Below are 13,145 nucleotides of genomic sequence, written 5' to 3' on the forward strand. Positions count from 1 at the left end.
GAAAGAAATGAGCTCTATCCTCATTATTAGCATATTTTTACAATTGCACAACTGTACTGCTGTGCAAACTAGTGACAAATTGGCCCACTCTAGCAAAATCACAGAATCACAAAATAGAAGTTGGAAGTGACATCTAAAGGTCATCTAGTCCAACCCCCCTACCTAGCAGGATCACCTAGAGCACATTGCGCAGGATGGCATCCAGGCGGGTTTTGAATATCTCCAGAGAAGGAGACTCCACAATCTCTCTGGGCAGCCTGTCTCAGTGCTCTCTCACCCTCACAGTAAAGAAGTGCCCTCTCATATTCAACCGGAACCGCCTGTGCTTCAGTTTGTGCCCATTGCCTCTTGTCCTGTCTCTGGGCACAACTGAAAAAAGACAGGCTTGACACCCTCCCCTCATATATTTATGCAGACTGATGAGGTCTCCCCTCAGTCTTCTCTTTTCCAGGATAAACAGGCCCAGTTCTCTCATCCTGTCCGCATACAACAGGTGCTCCAGCCCTTTAATCATGCTACTAGCCCTAAAATATTTGCTTCCATGTTTGCAAATGTAACTAAAATATACCTCACCTAAGACAACCAGGTGCAATGAGGACCCTTAAATATCTGGTTGCAAGGTGGTTTATTTGCACATAATCATTAGATGTAAATAAACAAGACTGATGCTAGTAACTAAGCATATAGGATGGTTCGTATTTGTAGAAAACTGTATTTCAACTTTCAGCTTTAAGTGTTCCACAGACTTCATTTGTCCTGTGTCAAAGGATGAAGACATTTATGGGCAAGAGGACACAGCAAATGAGCTAGCAGGCAGCGTGTTGTACCATATCAAAGAAGAGGGAATAACCTAAACTCTTCTTGATGGTCCTAGTTTTAAGAATACTTTAAAAGTAATTTTTTCCTAAATGTCCTCCTGAGTTACTGATTTTAGCTTCATAGACAAAAAAAAAAAAAAAAGAGTTATTGCTGCTAATTAACATTTAATACTAACCAGCTCATCATTTTATCTCTGTTGTAAGAGGCCAACTCTCAGAAAAACAAATTTCATACTGTTAGAATAAGTAGAAAGAACTTCAGCACTAATGTCCTAAGAATTTTTTGGTAAGCAGTTTACTTAACATTACACTTTTTCAGTCAAAAATAAGGTCAGCTTAAAGGAAGAGGCATTTTCCACATTCATTTAAAGGCTGAGCACCTTCCTGAGCAGCTCTGCAGTGACATTATGTAAGAATACCAGAGCTGCAACTGGGCTCAGCACCAGTGTTCATCTAGTATTCCAGGTCATCTACCAGACAGATAATTAAGAGAGGATGGAAAGCATATATGACATTTCCTCCCAATACTCTCTAAGTTTATGATTCTTTTCAGCTCAGAGAATTTCCTGAGGGCAACATTTTTAGGAATACTGCTTAGTACAACCAGGAGGGACTTTTTTCCATTTGGCATATGTGTTCATTGCCTGAGAACAAGCACATTAGTTCTTTCTTTCAAAACGAAATCAAATGCTTTTGGTTTTGGTTTGTTTGTTTGTTTGTTTGTTTTTTCATATTTAAAGGGGGGCAGAGAGTGGCAGAACATGGTTACGTGCAGTCTCTCAGGTCTTGTCTACCTGGATTCAGTCTGCTCTCTACCTCCTGTCCCTGACAAGTAAGTCACAGGTTCCAAGCTTTTCCAGGACACTTTCTTGCTGTAGTAATGCCATCACCTTATAATGTGTAAGACTGGAGAGAGAGAGAGAGACAGAAATGGAAGTCAAGTATAGTATTTGGGATGACAAGTAGAGAGTCAGCAAGCCTGTCCCCCACTCACACTCCAGCAACTTATTCACGCTGTCTTATGACTGCTTAACTCAAAGTACTACTCCCACCACTACCTCCTGCAGACACGTTTTGTAACAAAGCAGCATCTGCTTATGTACATTTCGTGTAGGATCTGATCCACCAGGCATGCTCAGAGGACACCTACTGCATCAAGCCCAGCAGGTGAGACAGGCAAAGGAATGCCTATTTTGTGGTTCCCATAGGACATGAGTAGGAGGTACCTGTCACGTCCTGTCAATACCGAGATAATGAGGCACATGGCCAAGGCAGATCATTAGTCAAAATTTCATTAATAAAAGTTGTTTTTTTTGCCTTTGAGACAAGGTGGCAACAAAAGAGGGGTTTGGGAAATCCATTTAGTTGTAAGACCTTATTCAGAAGCCTATCTTTTTGTGAACCTATACCTAAAGTCTTGGTTCATTCTAATACTGCATATATGTATTCCATATATAAGTATTCACTGCAGTATAAGCATATCTTCTTTGCTCTGCCCTTTGTTATGCAAAGGATAAAGCCTGGGGGTGAAGCTTATTAATAAATCACTCTGCTTGGGAAAGTAGCCACATGGTGTAGACTTCACAGAGCGAAAAATGTAATTGTGTTGTCCCTCATAGCCCAGGGCAACAACTCTGCTTTTTCCTATAGGCTGCTCACTCTGCTTGGACCACAGGCACTTAGACTCCAGCTGAGGTGAGTCTGAGACTCTGTTCAGTAGCAGTTAGTTCTTAGAAGTTGCTTTCTATCAGCAGAAGAGAGAAGGTGCAAAGTGCAAAATGATCTCCCCACTGCTGCCCCCATCCTGCCAGAGTCTAGCTGTACATGAGACTCAAGTGTCAAGGGCGTTCACAGGCCCGTGCTAGGAAGTGCCAATACAGTCTCTGTTTCAGGGAAGGCTGGAGTGCACGGATAAGCCTGTCGAGGTTCAAAACTGCACCACTCACATCAGTGATGCCTGACTTCTGCTGCAAAATGCACAAAGGCTGGCTCTCAGTTGCCTTGCATTTTGTGATCTTTGTGATCCTGTCTACCTGTGCTAAATGAATAAAAATAGTACAACCAGTGAGGAAATGCCAGTTCAGTTTTATAACATTTTGCACTCATCTGCAAATGTAGGTGTGATTCCAGAAGCAAAGTACATGCTTATCTGAAGCAGAGCCATATATTTACACTGAGCAGAAAGGTTTAATTGTCTGAACTGTCTATGGGGTTTGCCTCTGCTTGAGACACCTGAGTGTCTCAAGAACACAAACTTCTTTTATGGATCCTTTGTTGGGATCAAAACATATCAGAACAAGAGTAATTTTGAGGCCATACAGTGTTCTGGCATGTTGGACAGACATCCAGGGCATGATGATCAGACTGCTAGAACAAAAGCCCAGTGTTTTTTTCTTCAGTTATTGATTCAATCTCGAAGAGGTGATAAATGTAACCATGGTTTTGTTGCTTAGCTTTCCAACGTTGAGTACATTGAAAAATCAAGACATTCTTACCTATATTTTTTTAAGAAGAGACAGATAAGTCTTTTCAAACTCAAAGTTTGTATATAACTTTAAGAAGTTTAGATAGTTTAGTCTGTTTACACATTGTCTAAGTCGAATATGTATTTCAAGTCCAGTAACAGCAAATACTAAAATATCATGAACATACTAATAATAGACTTGCCTGAGTTCAGTGCTTTATAGCTGATTTATAGGAGAATATGAAAGCTGATTTATAGGACAATGTGATAACAATATTAATATCCTAAGTACTGACCAATCCCAGGCTCCTCTTAAAAAATGACAGACCTGAACATCTGTCTTTTTGAATCGGTATGGCTGTTCAGCAACCAGCTCTGGAAATGACCATTTTTAGCCATCACTTAATCAACTGAATTAATTGAATCACTGTCCCAAGTGTTGTGGTTAAAGATAAAAACACTTAGGAAGGTACAAAGGAAGAGGTGAACAGACAGTATGACCATTCCAGCGGTGATCCAGGTGACCTGCTAACACTGAATTTTCTGTAAAAAATACTTTTTTTGTACTCATTTGACTCACTGTAATTATAACTTTTCCTATTCTTAGGTGGATTTCAGTGCTACACTGCTCAATACTTAGTTTTCCAGATTCATGAACACTAAGAACAAACACTGGAACTTTATATCTCAGAGTAGGTACCTACAACTCACTGGGGGGGCAAAAACTGTGGCTTTAGTTTATGAGCAGGTTTCCCTGACATTGCTATTGGCAGGTACTGAGAATACAGCATGTCAATTCCTTCTGCAAACTATGCCAGTTTGGGAGTCACAGGACAGTGTCTATGAACTAAGAATATGAAGGGAAAGTTCAGGAGGCCTCTAACAAACTTAGTCCAGTCCTAGCAGAAGTTTTTGTGTTCAGAGAGTCCAATGATGCTGGAGAGTCAGGAGCACAACCAGCACTGACCATCCACCAAAGAAGCGTGGAGGGGAATGATGTTATATCGTGACTTCTCCAGTAAAACCACAGATATCTTCCTCCCTCTTCTGCCCATAATTTTGGGGATTGCAGTGACACACTTCAGAGGACAGAGCGATATACAGTGTGCCACCCAACCTAAGGCCTTTGCTTTTACTGTTACACCAGAAACATTCTTATCAGTACTTTGCAGCATCTGCCTTCTTTGGAACACTGTTGCTTTTGTGCCTGTTTTTCATTTTATTTTCTCTGTGTCTTGGCATTAGCCATCCCTTCTGGTTTTGTGAGCTTTGCATGTATTGTAGCGTGTTCACTTCTCCAGATCACTAACAAGCAAAGAGAGACGGCAACGAGTTTAACCACTCCAGAAGCTTTCCTTCTCTTAACAAACTCTACCTGATTCTTAACTCTACCTGATTCTTCTTTCCCATCTCTCTCTTTAAATATTAATAAGCTAATCCTTTATCTGGCTGAATATTGATTTGCACTTTGTAACGTTAAATGTTAGCTCTACCTGTGATACTGCACTGGAAAATATCATAAAGACCAAACACATTATGTCTGTCTCTTCATCCATATGCATTCTGATGCAATGTTCAGAAAGGCATTAATCAGGTCTGTTAACCAGGCCCGCCCTTCCATAACAGACGTCAGCAGGCCCTGCCTGGGAATGAGATCTGTAGCTAATTTAGCAGAAAGTGACCTTTCAGAGCATACTGGAAGGCCAGTGGAGTGTGTAAGTGTGGAATTAGAGGAAAGGATCTGTGCTGAAACTGGGAATGAGGGGAGACCTGTGTGAAAGCTCTGGCTGAGCTCCATTGCTGTGCACAGTGCACAACAGTGTCTCGCATAAAATGAACATTGCACTACTTAGCAATATACCAAGCAACCCAAGGATTTTTGCTCTGCATCATCTGGAAGCCATCACAGGGACAGCCTGTTCTGACACACACTCACATATACACACACAAAGTAATTATGAAGAGAATTACATTTATTTCAAGGAAATAAGTATCATTTCTGTTCTGCTTTTTATGGGAAAATATAGGATGCATTCAAACCTATTCACATGTTAACAATGTTCAGGTTTAAGTATTAGAAAACAAACACTTTAGTCATATGCTGAAGAAAATAATTACTTTATATGTGCCGAGAAAGAGCTTATGCCCCTGTTGCAATCAGAAAGTCACTTCCCCAGCTCCGGAGCTGCCAGTGTGGTCAGATTCAGTGTTTCAGTGAAGATAATTTAACTCATGCTGAGAAGGTGGATGAACAGGGAGACCAGGAGCTCCTGGTCTTTTCCTTTAATCAGGGTTTTGAACTGTGATCATTTCTCATGGATAAAATATTTCTGACTATGTTACCACTGTAGTGTCAGCCTGTACGAATGAACCAAGGCCACCCCTCAGGTCCCAAGTGAGGTGGATTTGCCTGCTGCATGGGCCAGGCTGGACATGGTGGTGGACCAGGCTGGACATGGTGGTGGGACAGACTGGACACCGGGGAGACCCAGCAGCCTGGCTGCTCCAGGGGATGGTTGCTATGGGAATGTTCTCCTTGTGGCATTGCCCCTAGAAGGAAAAGGCTGGAGGGGTTGTCATGGAAACCCTGTTCCCATAAACTGGGCTGATGTCTTCCTGCATTTTCATCCCTAACATGTCCTACCATGGAGCAGAGATGCTACCTCAGACACATGTTTCTCTGCCCCACACCATCCCCACAGCTGTGCCATCCCCAGCTGCACATGGATGCTCCTGCTGGGCTCCCCAGGCTCCTCCCAGGGGGAAGGGAGACAGACCTCCTACTGTCACCATGCCACAGCAGCTCGTGTCCAGGGACAGTCATCAGACAGTCTAATACATGGGACCTAATTCGTCTTAAGAAATGCCAGAAATTGAAATTTGGTGGCTGTGCTGGCAATGGAAGTGCTTGGCATGTGGTTGCAGGAAGATGTTGCTGGGTCTGCACATCTATTTGGTGGTATATATACATTCTCAGGCCAAGATTGTGTCATACAATAAAAATAGCTGCATTTTTTTTTCCTCTACAAATACTGCCTGTATGCCTCACAGTATTCACATTCCCCAAAACTCCAGAAGAAGTGAGGTTTCTGGATGAGACTGTTATGGGAAGGAGCTCTCTAAACCAATTCTGTAGAAAGGCTGTAGTTAGTCAATGTGGAGAAAATATTCAAAAAGACAAGTATTCCACGGAATATTCAAATACATAGAAGTGCTTTTATCACAGGTATACTGGAAGTTTTTCTGAACACCAAACATCAAAGATCTTGACTGTGTGACTTAAGGCCCATTTAATGAATCCCTGTTTATCCTCAGAATATCTGAGTAAATTGACTTATTTTAAGGGACAGTTGGACTTAATCTTTGCAGGTCCCTTCCAACTGAACTATTCTATTCTATTCTATTCTATTCTATTCTATTCTATTCTATTCTATTCTATTCTATTCTATTCTATTCTATTCTATGCTAGATAATAGGATAATAGAGGTGGGCAGATGTAGTCTGAAGAATCTTAATACTGACACTGCTGAAAAACTCCAACAAAAAACTACTTTCAGAGTCACAGGACACTGACACATACACAGTACGTGGCTTCTTGCATGCACATTTTAGTTAATGAGTGATCTGTTAAAAAATAAATCATAAATGTTTGCGTTCAAGAATTTATCAGTACTCAGGATTTAGGACTGCCAGAAGGTCATGAACATACTTTGAGATGACAACCACCTGCTTTGACACTGATTCTGAGAATTTTTTGATGAGGTCACCTACTGCTGAATCAACAAAGGGGCAGAAACAGGCTCTTGTTAAGGATGAGATTCCATATATATCTTTGCTATTGTTATACATCTGCTGTTGCTTACCCAAGGGAAGCAAAACATGTAACTGCAGATGGTCTCACATAATCAAGTGAACTTAGGAAAATGCCCAGGTCAAGGGATTTTGAGTCCTATCTTTTTACAGAGACATATATATATCTTAATATATTTCTGAATGCAGAACTCTTGTTGCTCTCTAAGCAGTATTAATGCACAATTAACTGTATGGAAAATACCTACAGAAAACTAGAAATTACCCTACAATGTTATCCTAACATAGGATTCTCCATTTGTAGCTAGACATAGTATGATCTTATTTCACATCCGGATCAGGCCATTTCCAATCAGCCCCAAAGAAAACTTACATGTTTTGCTCTTCTGTGTGCTCACCGTGTAGCACAGAAAATTGTATCATAATATGACAAAAGATATGCAAACAAACACTCATTTTCACTGGACTTCAAACTTTATCTCTAAGGAAACTGGATCTTGTAGAAAAATAACATGGAGCAGTGTCTGGAATCAAGGTGGGAGAAGAACACAGACATGTCCCAGCTAACACTTCTTAACTCATATCTGATTAGAAAATGTCCCCAGTGAGTTTGTTACAAATTTTGTCAGAGTGGGGAACTCGAGGGCAAAGTTTTCAGTGAGTAGCTTGAAAGAAAGCAAGCTCTCTGAGTGCTCTGTGATATAAAGAACAAAACACAGACATTACAGATGATTCATCTTTGAAGAAAGAGCCATCTTGCACAGAAACATCAGTACTGACAAAAAGACTAGGTACAGCATAGGGGGTGAGTTCATATTCAGAAGCAAGAGAATGCTAGTCCACAGCCATTCCTAAAGTATTATGAAATGACTTAGCTTCAAAGTAACAAAGAACTTTTAGAATATTTAATTTTAATGCAAAAAGCTATAGTTACTAATATAAAATTCCCCATGATTTAAAGCTGCATAAATTATTTTAAAAGAAGGCACTGAAGCCAACTATAGGCTAATTTAATAGATCATCATAATTCTGGGTTCTAACAAACTTTAGAGAGAGTTTGGTTGCATACCTGTTCTTTTGTTTGAATATTAATGACTGAAAGACCTGAATAGCTATGTAGATAAATTATATATATGAACTAAATTTTTTAGAACTTTATCTTGAATTTTCTGAGACCTGCTTTTCTCCGCCTAAGGGGTCAATGTGGCACATACTGTTTCAAATACAGATATTCTACTCCTTCAATAAAATGAATGGAAACCAGACATTAATAAAAGAGACCTGTGACTAAGATTTCATTCCTCTGAAATTTTCATGTGGGAAAACAGTCATTGCTGCCATCCTGCATTTAATTTGATCTACTTTGCAGATTAAACACAATGGAATTTACAAGTATACATATTTACTTGTAGGGGACAGTAGATAGCATTGCAAACTCATTAGAACTAATACAATGGGGGTGGAAACATGACACATCCTTGTACAGATCCCCTGTACAGATCTTTGGTAAAGCACCAGTTAATTCCTCTGTTTTGTTTCTTTCCTGGTCTTGATGTGAGAAGCACAATATACCCAGTGCTGGTAAGCAAATTTTAGGTCAATTTTGAAAGAAAAATATCGCAGTCAGTTTGGAGCGTGGAGTCAGTGTGTACCAGAAAGAGCAATGAGATTGTGCTGAGCACGAGCAGCCAGCAGACAGCAAAGGGGATGAGGCAGAATTGAATCCAGAGCCTGAGAAATTGTCAGATAGATCTGGACAAAGGAACAGAATAATGTGCAACATTAAAAGGGACAGATACTGGGCCTAGAGCCAGCTGTACTGCATCACTTACCTGAAATACTTTTGACAGATTGTCAAAGAGGGCTTGACCAGCGCTGACTTTGTGCTTGACACCTCTGACAGTGCCATTTTTGCTGAGAATATTGACTCGCTTTGTACCAAAACCCTTCTCTTTAGCAGCTCTGACTAAAATAAGCAAGTCATCCTGCTCGCTTTCATTTTCATCACACTCAGACCCGACGTGCCCATTCTGCTGCCCTTCCACCTCGCTCAGCCGGCTGGTCTGGTCGGTCTCCGAGCTACTGGCATATTCAGAGTCCAGCGAGTCAGTGGCCTCCCCATCAGCATAGACCTCCTTCAGCACCCTCCCGCTGTGAGAGGATGCCACGCGGAACCGAACCTTCCTCGACAGCCTCTCGCCTTCCGCCTTCACCTCGCTCTTAAACATCTTCTCTTCCACCGATATAAGCAGTTTGCATTGTTCCACTGTGGTGCCCATTGGATCTGCCAGTTTGTCACGCTTACCAACAATACCAGCACTGTTTCCTGCTGACAGGGGTTCTCATATTAAGCCAAAGAGGATCCCCAAGAACCTACACTGCTGTTTGGCGGTTAATAATGGATGTGTTTGTGCTATGGTTACCTTTAAACTAAAACCCGTAAAACGATATCTTCAATTAAATATTAAAGAGCCATTGTGTAGTTTTTAGCACTAAAGAAGAAAGGGAGAAATTATATTCATTGAATAAAAATTCAAACCCACCCATGATGAACCCAATAACAGATATTATATGAGTTTATATAAATGTAATTTTTTTTTGCTGAGGAAGGCAAAAAGGAAGAAAGAGCTTTCCACAAGATTTATAGAGTCACAGCTGCTCATGTACATGACACCTGAGGTGAAAATCACGAATTTCAATACCGAAGAGGAGTCAATGATGGGCACATCTTTCATCATGACATTTCATTCACCTACCAGTCAGACCTCATTCGCCAGTTTCCTTTCTATATAAGCTTACAGAGATTAGGAGGGGAGCTATGACAGCACTTGGAGTTGCTGGCATTTTCACAAACTAACAGAGCAGTGGAGAAGCAATTAGTCTCAATTTGTTGCAGAATAACACAGTGATATTAAACAAAATTGAGCCACCGCTGTCATCAGACAGTAACTATGTTCTCTGTTCTGTTTTGGGTTTTCAGTGGGCTGGGATAAGGGAAAATGAACAGAAGAAGAGGAGAAAACTAATTAATTGGGGCAACATGTGTCAAACAAAAGAAATGTAGGATAAGATGGATTCCACAACAGGAGAAGCAAAACTGTTCCAAACACACTCCTTTCAGCTTCATTTCCCCCCAGACTCATAAATAATACATTGTTTCCTGAAATCTCTACCTTTCAGACAGGTGTAGGCAAGAAATGAGTCCCAAGATGCTCAGCCAACCCAGAATGGTAATGCCCATGATCATGAGCAGATGCAGAGCTTCAAGCATCTGAGGTTTTCTGGCCAAGATTTTAGAAATGCAGACTCGTATCTTTCATCAATTCAGTGGGAATTATTGCAGCTTTCTTTTGAACAAGAGACATGAAAATGCTGCAGTTCAGTCATGTTTCTTGTGAATAAATTATAAAATTACTTTTTTTCCATGTGCAAAATTGGAACACAATCTATTAGTAGCACTTCATAGCATTATTGGTTGCCACATTTCTTTCTGAAAGGGAAGGTCACAATATTATCAACTATATTTAATTCACTGTATTATCAACTATATTATCAACTACGTATAATTCACTATTATTATCAACTATTATTATTCACACACACACAAAAAAAATGTTAAGTAAAAATAATAAATTACAGGAGTTAAAATTAATCTTTCAGAGAAGAAAAACAGCTTGTGTCAAAGTCTGTACTAATATTGAATAAAGCTATAAGATACCTTGTAAAATTCAGTTTGGGGGGATGAGGTGAGTCACATTGATTGTAATATAGCTGCTTGCCTATAGGATATTTGACAAAAAATACTATTCATTATTACTAAAAACTGACTTAGAATTAAGAGCATTTTGTAGCAGAATGGATGTTTCCAAATGTCTGTTATGAAATTATCTAAATAGGGATAGAAGGTACCTAAAGAAATCACTTACCAAGTTGCCTACTCCAAAGTTAACTATATCATTATATGCTGTGGTGTCTGAGTGATCTCAGAAATCTGCAGTAATTCAATTATTTTTAATATTTTAATTAAAAAAAATTCTAGTGCTTTGCAATGAATTGTCACTGTTTAAGAAAGCTGAGCTCCTATAACAAAAATATTTTTCACACTTTCATAACATTTTTAATCTCCTCCAATTGATGTTATACATTCTTTAACATAAAAACAATTTTATTCTCACTGCAGGCAATGGAAAAAGCTCCTAATGTCTGTATTGCAGAGAACTTAATGATACCTGAGTGATTTCAAAAGTTAATGTGACATCGAAGAAATGCAGAATTAAAATGTACTACATTCTAAAAATATTTCAAATACTGTTAACTACTTGTTCTCTACTAGTAGGAAATAAGCTCACCATTTATTTTCATGGCAATTCCATTACTCACTGGAAAATATTTTTGTTTCTGATTAAAAGAAAGAAACAAACAAAAAAAAACTACATGCACAGTTTTATCTGAAGGAAAACATGCAAGCACATTGGAGAATGCCCTTTGACAGAGGTGTCTACGCACATAAGGTTTCATCTTGACATTCCAGCTGCAGACCTTCTCTGAGCAAACGTGTCTTTTGGGGGCAAGTGCACATAACCAGCAGGAAACAGATTACAGGGACTTAACTGATTATATTCATGACATACGACTTCTGAGAGTTCAAAGAACTGAAATGCACAGATTTGTACCATCTGCTGGGTGCATACTCTCAACAAACAGAATGGATAGAATTTGACTAAGCATCTCTGTCCCTCCTGTAGAATTAAATTTGTTAACTCCTGTAATAAATGCTGACACTAATCCCACTTACCCACTTTGCTGCTGCATCCTGCCAGCTGATATATTTCTGTTCCTCATTTCCTATTTCTCTATACAAAGTTATATTCATTCAAAGGATTATTTCTTTTAATGAGTGATATCCATTAAAATTAATCTGACAGTTTTTTTCAGTAATGACATACTTCTTACTTGTAATTATGAATTTTCTTGAAACATTTGGCTATTGTTGTTTTTGTTCCTTCTTCATCAACCTTCGATTAATTTGGGGCAAGGGGATCAGCAAGCATAAAGTCAAAGCACATGGAGAAAAAGTTATCACTACAGAGATTTCTCCTGTATAGAGAAGCATTCTGTAAGTGTAGGTACTACAGTTTTGTTGGTACTACAGCCATTCTTTGAGTCTGAAGAAGGAAGGAGACACAAGGAACTGGACAAGTCCACTAGCTTGATGTTGCTGCTAAATAATGCTTTCCAGTAAAATTCTCACAATTCAACTTTATTGCTAGTTTAAAGGAACAAAGAAAACGATGCTTTTGGTAGTTATTAACTTCCCTTTTTGGCATGAAGTTCAGATAACTGTACTGGAGGAAGCTTATGGGACATGTGCTGTACAGTGCAGCCTAAAAGACCAACATGTGTTCCCAGATAGACATCTGAGAATCTTCCACACTCCATGCAAAAAGGTACATGCAGTATGAAATCCATTGTATTTTCCTTCCATGACAGTAGAAAAAGTCCAACTAACTAGCTTAGCCTAAATACTTACCTTTTAAATTACTGAAATTAGGTCAAGTGAGGCAAATTATTTAGTGTTTTTAAGGAGGAATGATATTATGTCAAAAATTACTATTCTAACTGTATCAGGATGGAAGAAAAGAGAATAGAAAGAAGGTATGGTTTCATTTATAACCCTAACAATTTGTTTAATATGTAGACAACATCCACTTGTCAGTGTTCATCATATACATGCATATATTATATGTTTTTATTTCAGCAGATTATGCAAGCAGAGAATCTGTCCCACATAATTTATTTCTGTAAGTCTGGAGCACTACCAGCTTCATCTCAGAAACGGACCACACAACAACAAGATTTAACTGTAGTAAAATGTTTGAAAGGTAATCTAGGCAAGTGATTAAACAGCAAAGATTTGTTTTGTTTTGTTTTCCTGAAGAAATGTGGATTATACTATCAGAAACTACTATAAAAATAGACCTCATGACATTCCTGTTAGTAGAATAGAAGACCAAGGTAATAAAAAGATGCCAGAGTGAGTAGCATTAAAATAC

The 13,145-nt window shown here is 39.2% G+C and overlaps 1 protein-coding gene across 1 annotated transcript in view; it reads right to left on the reverse strand.

Annotated features, from left to right (window-relative positions):
• GRXCR1 (glutaredoxin and cysteine rich domain containing 1) overlaps positions 1–9,371 on the reverse strand; it is a gene marked incomplete at its 5' end in the record, with an annotated part of 39,029 nt that extends 29,658 nt beyond the window's left edge. The window contains one exon of the mRNA XM_083834961.1: positions 8,925–9,371. Within this exon, the coding sequence (XP_083691087.1) occupies positions 8,925–9,371 (447 nt within the window). The remainder of the gene's footprint in view (positions 1–8,924) is intronic.
• Between the last annotated feature and the right edge of the window lie 3,774 nt (positions 9,372–13,145).

Source organism: Anser anser (genome assembly GCF_964211835.1).
Source record: "Anser anser genome assembly, chromosome: 4".
NCBI lineage: Eukaryota > Metazoa > Chordata > Aves > Anseriformes > Anatidae > Anser > Anser anser.